Source organism: Amblyomma maculatum, chromosome 3, assembly GCF_055883805.1.
Source record: "Amblyomma maculatum isolate TAMU_Amacu chromosome 3, ASM5588380v1, whole genome shotgun sequence".
NCBI classification, from domain to species: domain Eukaryota; kingdom Metazoa; phylum Arthropoda; class Arachnida; order Ixodida; family Ixodidae; genus Amblyomma; species Amblyomma maculatum.
In genome coordinates this window covers 15,302,405-15,316,984 of record NC_139346.1, presented here as the reverse complement: position 1 = coordinate 15,316,984, position 14,580 = coordinate 15,302,405, and the positions used below count along the sequence as shown (strand labels likewise).

Below are 14,580 nucleotides of genomic sequence, written 5' to 3'. Positions count from 1 at the left end.
AAGAGTTCATAGCGAGAAGCGTCTGGATGAGCCGTTTACCCAGGGCTCAGAGCGTCATTTCGTGCTCTGTAACGTCCTTAAAACCCCCTATGTCCAGCCCCTCTCTGAAGATGCTGACCAACCAGTTCCAGGGCACGCCCCTCAGATATCGGCATCCAATCGAACACATCACTGCACTGATGGTCTGATGCACTGACTGGTCCGGTATTGTTTCGTTGGGCGTGGTCACAAGTTGGCGGGTAGAGCTTGGGAACGGCGAGGAGGTACATTTCTATTCTTCTGCAAAGATCCGATATGGTGGTTCCGGCAAGTGGATTTCCTTCTCAGAAACCCAAGTGCACGTGCGCGCCACATACTGCTCCCAGCATTGTCCCTTTTCGGCAATTGCAAATCTTTTACTGCATTCCCGGGAATTCCTCTAATGGCCGTATTCGTCATGCTCCTTTCTTGTCCTGTACGTCAGCAGACGTGTCACTCTGTCGTCTCCTTTGGACAATAGGCATTCCTCACTTGACAAAAGCGCCTCTCGACGAGAAGGTTGAAAAGTTGAACAAAGCACTTCCGGCTATTTCCCACAGGGCATCATTTCTTTGTACTTTTCTTGAGGTTCCCTTGACAGGGCCAATTTGGCATTGGCAGGGTCTCGACAAAGCAAAGCAGGCTCACACAAAAGGATTCACGGAAACAGGCTCACTTAGAGCCCTTGCACCAACAGCACATATCCACAGCACATATCCATGCCCACAGGCGAACAATAGAGCGAGCAAGTGCGGACCATGCGCGGTCATAACAACCCTCAACACCTGTCAGGAAGTCCAGTCAACACAAGAGGAAATGACCGAGAACTAGAACCGAAATCTGCCACCAAATAGGTTGTCACATTATTGTTGCGAGAAAATTAGCTACAAAACCCACTAACTATATGTCGCATATTCATACTTACAAGCATTATTTAACAAAAACAATGATACAAAAAGAACTAAGGAATATTATATTGTGCGCTGTCTGTACGCACATTCTGACTATTCATTCGATTGAAAATAATTTACAATTACGCCTCACTAGCTTTGAAATTATTTTTAAAACAACACTTTCAAGATCAAATAGATGCCCTTCGACCAATTCGATCAGATAACGCTAAACGCGCACGAGCATCAAGCAATAAAAGATTTTGTGAGAACGGAAAAACAAAAAGTTCTTGTTATAAAACAAAGTAAGTTGATAAGAGATAAGCTACCGGTAGTTAAAGATACCCCTCGAAAGCCAGGCATACCTCCTACAGTTCTAAAACAGCGACATGTTTCTCCTACTAGACAGGACATAGATTAATGCAACGTCAATAAAATTTCTAAATCTATAAACGGTAGTGATAAACAGATTCTAAGACTAGGTCTAGTCTTCTATCCAACGAACAATAGCTTTAATAATTATGAACTTCACCGCGATATGACTGAATTCGCGAGAAAAATGTGTGTTTGGAATTGTTCACCGAAAACCCAAATAATGCACCGGATGCCTCCAACCTACTCAGAGCCTCCAGCACTTGGTTTCCCGATGCAAAGGGGAGTTGCGAATTGGATCTATATATTTTATCCGTCTGAAAAGAAATGATTGAAACAGCAAAGCTATTTATAAATCCCAAAACCTTCTCTACAGCTGAAAGACCCACCCTTGACGCCTAACCGCTGGAATTGATATAGATGTCAAGATACTGCGGTAGTGGCAGCCTACTTTTTCTCCCAATTGAAAATTGCGGAAACGAAGCTCACAGATAGGTTAACGACTCTTGCCACTATGATGACTTAAACACCAATCCAACAGAACAGCTAAGGGGAGTCAACCAGAGTAAAATAGAAGATCTCTTCGCCAGGGAAAGATTTGCCGATATTGATTAGAAGTTTCTCAAGCCATCAAACAAACAAGCAGGTCGATTATGCCTACGGCCTAAGATTTACAAGGTTTCCGCAGAAGCATTGTTCACCACAGACATACAAGGAAGGCTAATTGTTTCTAAAAAAATACGGCAACAGAAAACTTGAAATATTCCTAAATAACCACCTAGCAGACCTTCCGGCTCAGCTTCTTTCGTTTGTGCAGGACACATCCCACTTTCTCCGAATTGAGCTTATTAATAACATGACCAACCTTTCAGATAAATGCATACTTGTACCACTTCTCGTCACCATACTCTGCACTAGCACTCCCATTGACCAAGGTATTCATACCCTCTCTGAGGTATTAATCAGCAACCCCAACCCGCATGCGTCTGAAGTTTATCTACCTCGCCTTGAACTAATCCTAACTTTAAATTATTCCGAGTTTGATTCGTCCGATTATCTGCCCATATTGGAATTCAGCATGGGCACTTCATTCGCACAAACTTACGTGAATATATCCATAAGTGTTCTAGAATTCAAAATAATAAATTTGTTTCTGGAGATCCTAGTCATTTACCTTCGTAATATGGATGCGATTGTCTCGTAGTGGTGACAAGGTCGACAACACAAATAAAGAGTTTATGAGTGCACTGAAGAAAGTCTTTATTGGGGTGACTTGCGCCCGCAAAAGAACTAAGTGATTCGGCGGCGGCGATAGCAACAAGCGTGCTCGGCGGTCGTCGAAAAAAGAATGCCTTGCGCTGAACTGCGCGCTAGTTGGTTGCTCATTTGGAATAACAGCACGAAGGACGAGGACGAAAGGTTGGAGTCCTTCTCATCTTCATCCTCGTCCTTCGCGCTGTTTATTCAGAAAGAATACCTGTCGCCCACGTTAACGCTCAATTTAAGGCGGTTAAGAGTCATCTAGATAACGTCGCAAGCTGTTACTATCACAACCTGGAACATTGTAGAAAGTAGAAACATATGCGAGTGGCCGGAATCTTCGAGACAGATCTCTGCGCATATTGCGCGATAAAGAAACTGATAACGGTACGTCTCGCGACATCGAGCATTAACAAACAAAGAATACAGAATTGACATGCGTGCCAGAATCACAGTGATAAGGCCGCATGCCGGCGGCTGCTAAAAACAACAAATACAGTTTTGAAGGTTTCACGGAATTACTCTCCCTTTAAAAAACATCGTCTTGATGTTCCTAAATAAACAAAGCAACTTAAATATAAACATTGCAAAGTTAAATACTACGGAGTCTTTAACGCGAGTAATACGTCTTTAGACGAACAACATGAACGATTTCTAGGTGCGCGTGCCGCCGTTGTGATGCTGTCGTATCATCGGGAATGACTTCATAGTCGAGTTGTCCTATGCGGCGAAGGATTTTGTATGGCCCAAAGTATCGACGCCGTAACATTTCTTTCACTTAGTGCACGGCGGCGATTTGGAGTCCAGATCCACATTTTGTCTCCTAGATTGTACTCTGCGTGCGTCGTCGTAAGTTGTTTCGTCGGGCGTCGGTACGCTGTTGGTCTTCAATACGCAGCCGCGCAAGTCGTCTGGCTTCCTCTGTACGCTGCAGGTAGGCGGCGACGTCAAAGTTGTCCTCGTTGGTTACGTGCCGGTAAAATAGCATCGAGCGTCATCGTGGCCTTCCTGCCGTACACAAGCTTGAACGGGGTCGCTCTGGTCGTCTCCTGGACTGCCGTGTTATACGCGAAGATCTCGTTCGGCAAGATGGCGTCCCAGGTCTTGTGTTCAGAGTCAACGTACATGGCGATCATGTCCGCGATAATTTTTGTTCACGCACTCCGTAAGTCCGTTTGCCTGATATTTGTTCGTCGATGGCTGGTATGACTGTATTCCAGGATGACTTGCGTCAACTCGGCCGTAAACGCCGTTACCCTTGTCCTTTATGGACACTTCTGCGGTGCCGTGTCGCAAGAGAAATTGCTCGACAAAAAACTTAGCGACTTCTGTCGCAGTACCAGTGGGCAATGCTTTTGCTTCGGCGTTTGACGGTCGCCGGAGAAGGGGTAGGCAGCGAACGCGATGATTAGATGGCGTCCTCGAGGCACTGCAGATGAAGTTATGCGATGTTAGGAAGACAGTGAGAGACCGGAAAGCGTGGCATGACATGGTCCATAGGGTCACGAAGAGTCGGACACGACTGAACGACTGAACTTAACTGAGCGGGTACGATAGTCGGTGGCCACGATGATCCACTTGTTACCCACAAATGAAGATGGAAAGGCTCCGAGGAGATCCATCCCAATTTGTTGAAAGGGCAAGGTTGGGGGCGGTATAGCTGATAAAGCAGCTTTACTGGGCACCAACACACAATGACTTGCGAAAGTAGATACGGCTAAGCTAACCTACTTTTGAGCGAGCTCCAGAAGGAATTTGACGCGCGCGTGCATCTCCCGAGCCGTCACCACCGAGAATCTAACAAGGCCGGTGCATGGCCTTCTCTCCCAATAGCAAAGTTTAGGGCAGCGTATTGGTGATAACGGGTCGCTAAATGAATCTGCGTGCATGGGCATGGGTAAAGTAGTGACGGAATACCACGTGACTTTACTCAGGTCTGCGCTCGCAGCTCCATTGGCTAGCACTCCATCTCCCATCCGCAGTCGTGACGTAGACTACTGATATGCGCTGGCCTTGTCAAGATATCGGCGGTGGCCCCCTAGCTTGCCCACATGGCGGTGTCAGTAAGTATTTAACACTACGGCAATACAGCAGCAGACTGAGCCGGGCAGAACAGCTGCTGTCTCCGTACACGTTGCAATGGCTCACACCAGTCACAGGGCGGTACGTGGGAACTTCACAGCGGCCTGCCCACCCCTTGACTGTAGCGGTCATGACCGATGTGGTATCAACGTTGTTTTGTCACTGCTGTCCTAAACTATAGTGCTATAGACATATTCTTCCAGTGCGCGTTATCTCCCGCTCTTTTCTATAAAGCAAGGTCGGTAAGCAGAATGTTTCAGGTGTGTGGTACCTGTGGTAATCCCCATTTGCGACTGCCGTTCTTCACACCTCCTCCAAAAAGTGTTTCGAGCAGTGTCCTGCAACCACGCGCTAAAACTGAGGGTCCACAGAGAAGGGAAGAGGGGAAAATGGGGCCACGTTCCCTAGAACCAAATTTGCACTTTATCGGTTCACCAATGAGTGAAAATATGACAGAAGATGACACTCACCCGAGCACGTCGTATTCGGCGGTGATGTTGAAAAGACGCTCGGTTTTTCGGCTAACGACGAAATGAGCGCACTCCTCTCCCTGGTGGAAAACGTCGGCTGTTGCTCGCACGAACCACCACTTTCCGAGGAACTGCACACAAAACAGTTTCGTTCTTGCTACGCACGAACGCTATTGCTTTGAGGGAACCGAAGCCGCACACGCAGTGCACACAACTTACGGCAATGACACATGTGTGTGAAGGCAGCGGGAAGTTCCACTTCTATCATTTACCAGAGGCGAAATAAGTTTTCCGGGCATTACTTACTCCCATCTGCTCACATTTAGTACTTACGCATTCATACCCCGCCGCGATGGCCCAGTGGATAGGGCACTCGACTCCGGTTCCCAAGGGTGCGGGATCGAATGCGGGCCTCGGCAGCCGCCTTTCGATGGTGGCGAAAACCAAGGCGCCCGTGTGGTGTGCGATGTCAGTGCACGTTACAGAACTCCAGGTGGTCGAAATTTCCGGAGTGCTCCGCTGCGGCGTCTCGCGTAGCCTGAGTCGCTTTAGGACATTATTCCCCGCAAAACAAACACATTTTACAGGTTGACTGTCAAACTTTCCCAAATGATCAAATTCGTCACAGCACTTCGTGGATATGGATATGCCAGAATACTTCGCTGTCATGGGCAGAATTCATTACGACACTTTTAGGCCCTCCTAATGCAGTTTTGTTTTGCTACCTTTTTTCTCGGTACTTTTGCTACGCATCACCATCACTCCGGTTCATCGTTCTGTAACATGAAAGGAAAAATAAATCTGTTCGTGAATAGCATGACACGCAGCCCGTAAGGGCACACGAGCTTATTACGTATTGTTTTATTCTTCTGTCCTGTATGCGCTTCAAGCATTTGCAGGCTAGCTCGAAAGTCAAGGCTGCTAAAAGGGGCCTGGACATCAGTCGTCTTTTACGCATCCCTGGAAGTAGTAGGCGAATATGTCTACTTTGGACAGGTAGTAACCGCAGATCCGGACCATGAAAAGGAAATAACAAGAAGAATAAGATTGGGATGGAGCGCATTTGGCAAGCACTCGAAGATTATGACTAGCAGCTTAACGATACCGCTGAAGAGGAAAGTATACAACAGTTGCACCTTACCTGTACTCACCTATGGGGCTGAAACGTGGAGGCTAACCAAGAGAGTCCTACATAAGTTGAGGACACCCCAGAGGGCTATGGAACGAAAAATGGTAGGGGTAACATTAAGAGATAGGAAGCGTGCAGAGTGGGTCAGAGAAATATCTCAAGTTTCCAACATTCTAGTGGAAATTAAGAAGAAGAAATGGGCATGGGCAGGACATGTAGTGCGAAGAGAGGATAATCGGGGTCGCTTAGGGTAACAAACTGGATACCATGGGAAGGAAAGCGTAGCAGGGGGCGGCAGAAAGTTAGCTGGACGGATGAGGTTAAGAAGTTCGCAGGGGTCAAGTGGATGCAGCTAGCACAGAACCGGGTTAAGTGGAGAAATATGGGAGAGGCCTTCGCCCTGCAGTGGGTATAGTCAGGATGATGATGATGATGATTTCAGTGATTGGAAAGCTTACTGTAGCCACTGTTTCTGTAGCCTGAAACTCCTTTCTGCCGCCATCGGGACTAGAAGAAAATTATAGCAAATATCCTTCAAATCCGAAATGGCGACACATTAAAATACCTTCGATTACAAGTCGTTTCATCATAAAGATCCGGTTGAAATTTTATCAGCAACAACGAACGTATTGCAACGTACTCATTTATTGCGAAAATAAGATATAAAGGCGACTATAAGCGTAGACAGAACAGCTTCAACTTGTCTAATGATTTCACCTTACAATCAACACGTGGCCATTGATCAGAATATGCAAGCTACGTTTCACTTAACAGGATATCGCTGTGATCCAGAAATATTGTAGCGAGCGCTACAATCAGCTGCCAGTCGAGCATTTTGCTGTGGAATCGCTCTGGAATGTGTGTAATGAGCCGCGGAGAGAAAGAGCAGGTGCGAGGGGCTTGAGATAAGAGCATCGCTGCCGGGTGCGCTGTCACACCGGTGCCACTTGCTAGTTATGCGCATAACTGAACAGGCGCAACTGCGCGTATAAACGGAGGACAGACACGGCGGCCGCATCGCAGTCATTTCGCGTGAAGTAGAGTTGGGCCGCTGTTCAGCGGCGGTATCGAAAAGATAGGATCAATTCCAAGGATCCGCAGATGGATAATAATCACGGAAAAGGCAAGCGAGCAGCTGAGACGCCTGAACAGAGAGATAAATGTCTCGCTAAGCGGAAACGTCAGGATGCAGCGCGTAACAGGCTCCGATGGAGTCTTCGGAAGATCAAGGGGAACCGACAACAACGACAGAAGAGAATGTTAAGACCCGTCGTGAAACTGCATCTGCTTGATAAGAGGTGCCACTGCTGTCTCACATCTGCCTTCGATGGCAGTAAACAATGGAGAAGCGTGCTGTGTTAGACTTGTGGAGAGCGGCATTGTCATACAAGCGGTTTACGGTGCGCCGCAGATGTCTGGCCAACATGCGATTAGTGTGGTTGCCAATTGTCTCCCAGCCTATGGCACGGTTTCAGAGTGGTGCGTGACTTTGGGGGGCGTCAACAGTGAAGAGGACTCGTTTAGTCATCATGTGAAACAGAACGTTTAATTTCGCATCAAATTCCAACGTCTCAACAAGACTGCCACTGATGTCATATATCAGAATCTACCCAGATCTTCGAGACAACTTACACAAACACGAAGAAAGAGGCAGGACACAAGCGCACACTACAAACTGTAATATGAATCTGAACACGAACTTCCTCTTCAACATTCAGCCACACCTTCTTCTGCTACTACCCATAGCATAAATCGCACTCGCACACCTCTTCTTTCCCAAGTAGATGTTTACTTTGCAGCACCAGCTCACCCGCCCAGCTATTAGAAAGAGACATGACGAAAGTTTTTAGCGCATCTGGGACACAACACAAGAAGAAAACAACAAGCGCCCGTGTTGTCCTCTTTCTTGTGTTGTGTCCCCGTTGCGCGAAAAACCACTTATTATGTCAGAAAACCAACTAGCTGAGAAGGTTACCCTCTCAAAATATAAACAGCCAGTCAGTACGTACAAAATTCTGCAGATATTTAACTTAAACGGCTGAGTGTTACTATACTGATTACCGGGTCGTCGTTCTCTGAGTGAAATAAACAAAATGAAGTGTGACGCGATCATGTCTCTTCATTTCTAATAAGCTCGATAATAGACTCGGCAACATGCCGAAACCAGAAGAAAGTAGCTCTTGCTACGATATCTTAGCGTAGCCGGCCTAAACGACTGCCAATTTTTGTTCTAATAATTGTGAGGTTGCACTGCAGCATTTTCTGCTGGTACTCTCAGCCTGCACCGGAAATAAGACGTTTTACAATTCTTTTTGTTCCTCTTTATTGAAGCAGAGGGGCAAGAGTGAGTCTGTTATCTAACTACTACAAGATAGATTTATTTGCGGAAAAATATATTTGTCAATTAGAAAATATTTGAAAAGTGGATATATCTAAATTTATTCCTCGCGAGCAAGAGGCGATATCCTGAATTAAGCACCCCGGTTTTTTTTAAGGCGATCAATCGGTTGTACCTATAAAGATTACCATAAAATACTTAATATTCACGGGACACAGTGAAGACAATGCGACGAAGTGCCAAGCGGGAGGCGCTTCGTACTGTTGTATTCACTGTTTCTCCCATATTATTCGCGCCTTTTAATATTAAAAATATTATGTAACCAACTCGCCAAGGAGCCAGTTCTTTTAGACCATGAAATAGGCATTGTTTTGCAGTCGGAGCGCCGAGTAGGAAGTGGACCATTATACCATGGCAGGGCCTCAACCATGGGCCCCATTTTCGATACACATGGCCCACCGTTCGGCGCCATGTTGTTTCTCTTATTAGTTGTCAGCAAAGTCACGTGTTTCAAATTTACGGCGGGATTTTGCGGTCTATTGAAATCATCATCATCATCGTCGAAACATTTTATTTTCACCCAAAAGAGACTCCTTTTTGGACCCCCCACCACGCAGGCCTAAGGGAGCCCTACTCAGGAGCCTCGCAAACTGAGGTCTGGCGAAGACACATTGTTTCTTCACGGCCTCAGCCACCAGGCGAATGGCTTGTTGCTGCTGAGCGCGGTTCTTGCTCCGCAGCAAGGTCTTCCAGGCTTCTCTATCTATATTTTGCTCGGCGCCCGGGCTGCCAGCACATTTCCATATTACGTGGGCCAGAGCAGATGAGTGTGCGAGGAACCGTCCCACACTCATCTGCTAAAATATTATCCACTCTACCTACCCCTCCCGATCCCATTACCATGACATGGATTCCTGGGCACGAGGACATCCTCGGAAATGAGCGCGCTCATGCGTTTGCCCGAGAACTAAGCTTCCGGGCGCCGGTGCATGTCCTCCCCAAACCATCATTATACATCCCCATCGAACCTCTTGACTAAAATACAATTGTTCTCTACTATCGTCGTTGCCGTGCCACGTACCCGCCACCACATCACACGCTTTCTCACATCGACAGCACGTACTGGCGACAACTCCAGAAACATTCGTTTCCATCTAATCAATTTGCCCACATATTTCACCCCACGGACATCCCACCATACTGCACCACCTGCAACGCCACCCCACCCACCCTCTACCATTACTTATGGGAATGCCCACATCCCATCCGCGTTGCTCCTGTCAAACACCCCACCCCCACCTCCTGGGAGGCTGCCCTTCTAGCCACGCAGCCTGCAGATCAGTTACGACTGGTCGAGCGGGCTAAGCTAGAAGGGATAGCCAGAGGGCTCCTGGACTAAGAGGTCCTCCTGGGAGTGTTTACATTTTTTTAAGTAAAGTTTTTCCTCCTCCTCCTGGTCTAGAGGGCCCCTCTCCCCGCATGTTATGTAATACTGGTCTTTCTCCTCTTCAGAAATTGTCATATATACCCAGAAGGGGCTTATATGATTTCCCCTTTGTATTAGCCTAAATCTGAAGAAGGAACGCTACAAATTAGTAACAAAGAAACCCATCAACGAATTAGCCGTGAGGGGGAGGGCAGAAGAGTTCAGGATCTCGCTACAGAATAGATATTCAGCTCTAAACGAGATATGCGACATTACCCTAGAAGCAATAAACAATAATTTCAGAGATATCATTACTGAATGTGCACTAGAAGTAGGCGGTAGGAGAGTTAGAGAGGATACCGGTAAGCTGTCTAAGGAGACGAAAGATTTTATTAAGGAACGCCAGAGTATGAAAGCTTCCAATCCAACAGACCAGATTGAATTGGCCGAGATATCAAAGCTAATCAATAAGCGCAAGGTGGCCGATATACCGAAGTATAACATGGAGAAAAATGAGCATGCTGTAAAGAACGGGGAAGCCTTAAAGCGGTAAAGAAGAAATTGAGCGTAGGCAAAAACCAGATGTTTGCCATAAGAGACAAGGAGGGCAACGTCATCACGAATATGGACAAGATAGTCAAAGCAGCCGAGGAGTTCTATACAGATCTCTACAGTAGCCAAAGTAGTCAGGACCATAAGGAGATTGACGGTAGGAAAAAACAGTCAGACGTTCCACCAGTTACGAAGGACGAGGTCAAGAAAGCATTAGAAACTATGAAAAGGGGGAAATCAGCGGGAGAGAATCAGATAACTACAGATTTGCTGAAGGACGGAGGGGATATCGTGTTAGAAAAGCTGGCCACCCTGTATAGGTAGTGCCTGGTGTCATCGACGGTACCGGAACCATGTAAGAATGCAAACGTTATCCTCATTCATAAGAAAGGAGACTCTAAGGACCTTAAAAATTGCAGACCAATCAGCTTACTGTCTGTTACGTATAAGGTATTTACTAAGGTAATCGCTAATAGAATCAGGACAACCTTAGACAGCAATCAAGCAAAATATCAAGCAGGTTTTCGGAAACGGTATTCTACTATCGATCATAGCCATACCATCAATCAGGTGACAGAAAAATGCTCGGAATATAACCAGGCCTTATAGATAGCATTCATTGATTACGAAAAAGCATTTGACTCAGTTGAAACCTTGGCGGTGATGCAGGCATTGTGAAATCAGGGGGTAGACGAGCCGTACCTGAAAGTGCTGGAAGATATAGATAGTGGCTGCACAGCAACCATAGTTCTGCATAAAGAAAGTAACAAAATTCCCATAAAGAAAGGTGTTAGGCTAGGAGACACGATCTCCTCAGTAATATTCACAGCTTGCTTAGAGGAAGTATTCAGAGACTTGGAATGGGAGCAGTTAGGGATAAGGGTAGATGGAGAATACCTCAGTAATCTGCGATTTGCTGATGACATTGCCTTGCTAAGCAACTCGTGGGATGAACTGCAAATAATGATTGATGACCTAGACAGGAAAAGTAGAAATAGATAGATGTTTATTGAAAGGAAAAGGCAGAGAGGTTGGCCAGAATAATTCAAATTTGGCCTGCTACTCTGCACCAGGGAAGGGGAAGGAGAGAAGAAAGAAGGTCGTGATGGGTGACGATGTAGGAGAAGGCATATGGAGATATATGCAGTCACGGCAGCTTGTTTTACAAGCGCGAATCAAGTCCGGTGGAGCACAAAAAACGGCAAAGAGCACGCACTGCCTGGACACCCTTCCCCTTGTCCTGCCAAGCGCCCAGCAGCAGTTCCTCCGACAGAGGCCTCTTGTCTAAACGCTTCAAGGAAGCCGCTAGCACACTTCTTTCGCGCGCATAGGTAGGCTTGAAAATCAATATGCAGAAGACTAAGGGAATGTTCAACAGCCTCGGAAAGGAACAGCAGTTTACATTAGGTAGCGAAGTACTGGTAGTAGTAGGCGAATATGTCTACTTAGGACAGGTAGTAACCGCAGATCCTGACCATGAAAAGGAAAAAACAAGAAGAATCAGACCGGGTTGGAGCGCATTTGGCAAGCATTCACAGATTATGACTAGCAGCTTGCCGGTATCACTAACGAGGAAAGTATATAACAGTTGCATCTTACCGTACTCACCTATGGGTCTGAAACGTGGAGGCTAACCAAGAGTGTTATACTTAAGTTGAGGACAACCCAGAGGGCTATGGAACGAAAATTGGTAGGGGTAACATTAAGAGATAGGAAGCGTGCAGAGTGGGTCAGAGAAATAACTCAGGTTACCGACATACTAGTGGAAATTAAGAAGAAGAAATGGGCATGGGCACGACATGTAGTGCGAAGAGAGGATAACCGATGGTCGCTTAGGGTAAAAAACTGGATTCCAAGCGAAGGAAAACGTAGCAGGGGCGGTAGAAAGTTAGGCGGGCGGATGAGGTTAAGAAGTTCGCAGGGGTCAAGTGGATGCAGCTAGCACAGAACCGGGTTAAGTGGAGAAATATGGGAGAGGCCTTCGCCCTGCAGTGGGTATAGTCAGGCTGAAGATGATGATGATGAATCTACTCCCCGCCATTGCCTCCTCGTTTCCGAGGGAACGTCAGGCGGCGAATAGACCCTTCTCCTCAGCTTGTAATGTTCCGTGACCTCGTTGTATGAAATCAAGCTATCTTTCATGCCTATGCGAGAGGGCTGCTCTACGGCCGCCGGGTGATAGAGAGCTCGGGCAAGCTGGTGTACAGCCTCATTTTCTGCAATAGACTCGTGCGCTGGAATCCATATTATTTCTATATTACGTTTTATCGGCCTCACCTCGAGGACGTGTTTGGCCTCTTTCGAGATTCTTCCTTTCCTAAAGTTCTTCACTGCCTTTTTGCTGTCACATAAAATTGTCCTGGCCTTGGTACCGACGCAAGCGAGCGCTATCGCCAGCTCTTCCGCCGCGCTGGCATCTCTTTTTCGGCTCGGAGCCGCTGCCATTGAAGCTCCTGCTCCGTCGACAACTGCGGATACAGCCGCCAGCGCGTTTACATAAGCCACCTGGTCTGCCGGGCGCTTTAGCTTCCTCTCGCAGGCTTTAGCCCTATGCTCTCGCCTTTCTTTGTTGTACTCAAGGTTCATGTTTCGCGGCATAGGTGGGACGCGTATCCTGGCCCTGATTCCTGTCGGGATGTTTACCATCTTGTGCGTGATACTTTTTGGCCGGATTCCTACCCATTCGAATATTGTCCTGCCCGTTTCAGACTGGCCGAGCCGTTCCAATTTGGATATTCTGACCTCCCTATAAGCTGAACTCATCTGTTGTGAACTCCCATTTTCTCAAGCCGCTCCATCGACGTGGATATGGGTAGTGCTAGACCTGGCTTGACGCATTTCCTCAATATTCTATCTTCTCTATTTTTATCTTTTTCATGTTTAGGTACTGCGTCGCGTAGCAGATCCAGCGTGATTGGTACGCCTGTGATATTTTCAGGAGATTCCTTTCTTTTAGTCCTGTCCTCTTTACTGCTACCGTCCTGAATGTGCCTACTACTTGGTCTGCACATGTGGGTAATTTCTTCATGGTGTTGGTGTTGTTGCCTTTCTTGTTAATAAACACGCCTAGGATCCCCATTTCCTCGTCCCTGGACGCTTCAAGGCCTTCCAAAACCACTTTAATTTCTACTTCTCTCTTGTTCCTGTCGCCGCTATTATATACAAAAAGCTCTGATATTTGCGGTGAACACGCCAGGCCTCTTTCGGCCGCATACTTCACCACAACGTCTGCTGCCCTTTGCAGACTCCACTCAATTTCCGCGTCGCTTCAGCTATTCATCCAAATGTTTATGTCGTAGGCGTACATGCTAATTTTTATATCAGGGATCTTGTTTAGCATGGCCGGGAGACCTCTCATCGCTATGTTAAATAGGAAAGGGGATAAGATGGCTCCTGGCGGGGTACCTTCGCTGCCCAGCCTTATGCTGGGGGACTCTGCGTCCTAGAATTTAATCACCGCCTACCTATCTCGGAGGAAGTCCTTGATATACTCGTATGCTCTCTTGCCGACGTCTACCTCCTCCAGACCTCTGAGCACCACCTCGTGTCGGACGTTGTCGAAGGCCTTCGTCAGGTCGAGACCTAGGATCGCCTTGGCATCTAATCCTTTCTTCTCTATAATGTCATGTTTTAGTCTGAGCATTACATCCTGCATGCTGAGCTAGGTCTAAATCCCACCATCTCGTGCGGCCACTTTTTTCCATCTTCCATCTTCCGTTAACCTCGTCTGCACTACGTGCTCCATAATTTTCCCCCCGCCCGACGTCAGCGAGATCGGTCTTAGATATTCCAATTTTGGTTCCTTCCCCGGCTTGGGGATGAGAACCATCTTTGCCTGTTTCCCTTACTCTGGCAATTTACCTTCCTTCCATACTTTGTTCATGCATCGTGCAATCGCCTCTATCGAGTCATCGTCTAGGTTCCTAAGTATGACATTGGACATTTTATCCGGGCCAGGGGCCGAGAATATGGAGGAGCGGAAAATGAAGAGCTGAACGCGTACAATACGATAGCGGATATCAGAGCAGCTATTGCAGGGCTAA

At 47.0% G+C, this 14,580-nt stretch overlaps 1 protein-coding gene across 1 annotated transcript in view; it reads right to left on the bottom strand.

Annotated features, from left to right (window-relative positions):
• LOC146194267 (uncharacterized) overlaps positions 1-14,192 on the bottom strand; it is a 100,883-nt gene extending 86,691 nt beyond the window's left edge. Inside the window, exons 1-3 of the mRNA XM_084596519.1 lie at positions 14,002-14,192; positions 9,243-9,345; positions 5,093-5,223 (exon numbers count right to left, since the gene is read on the bottom strand). Coding sequence (XP_084452645.1) covers positions 5,093-5,223; positions 9,243-9,345; positions 14,002-14,192 — 425 coding nt within the window. The remainder of the gene's footprint in view (positions 1-5,092; positions 5,224-9,242; positions 9,346-14,001) is intronic.
• Positions 14,193-14,580: the final 388 nt, after the last annotated feature.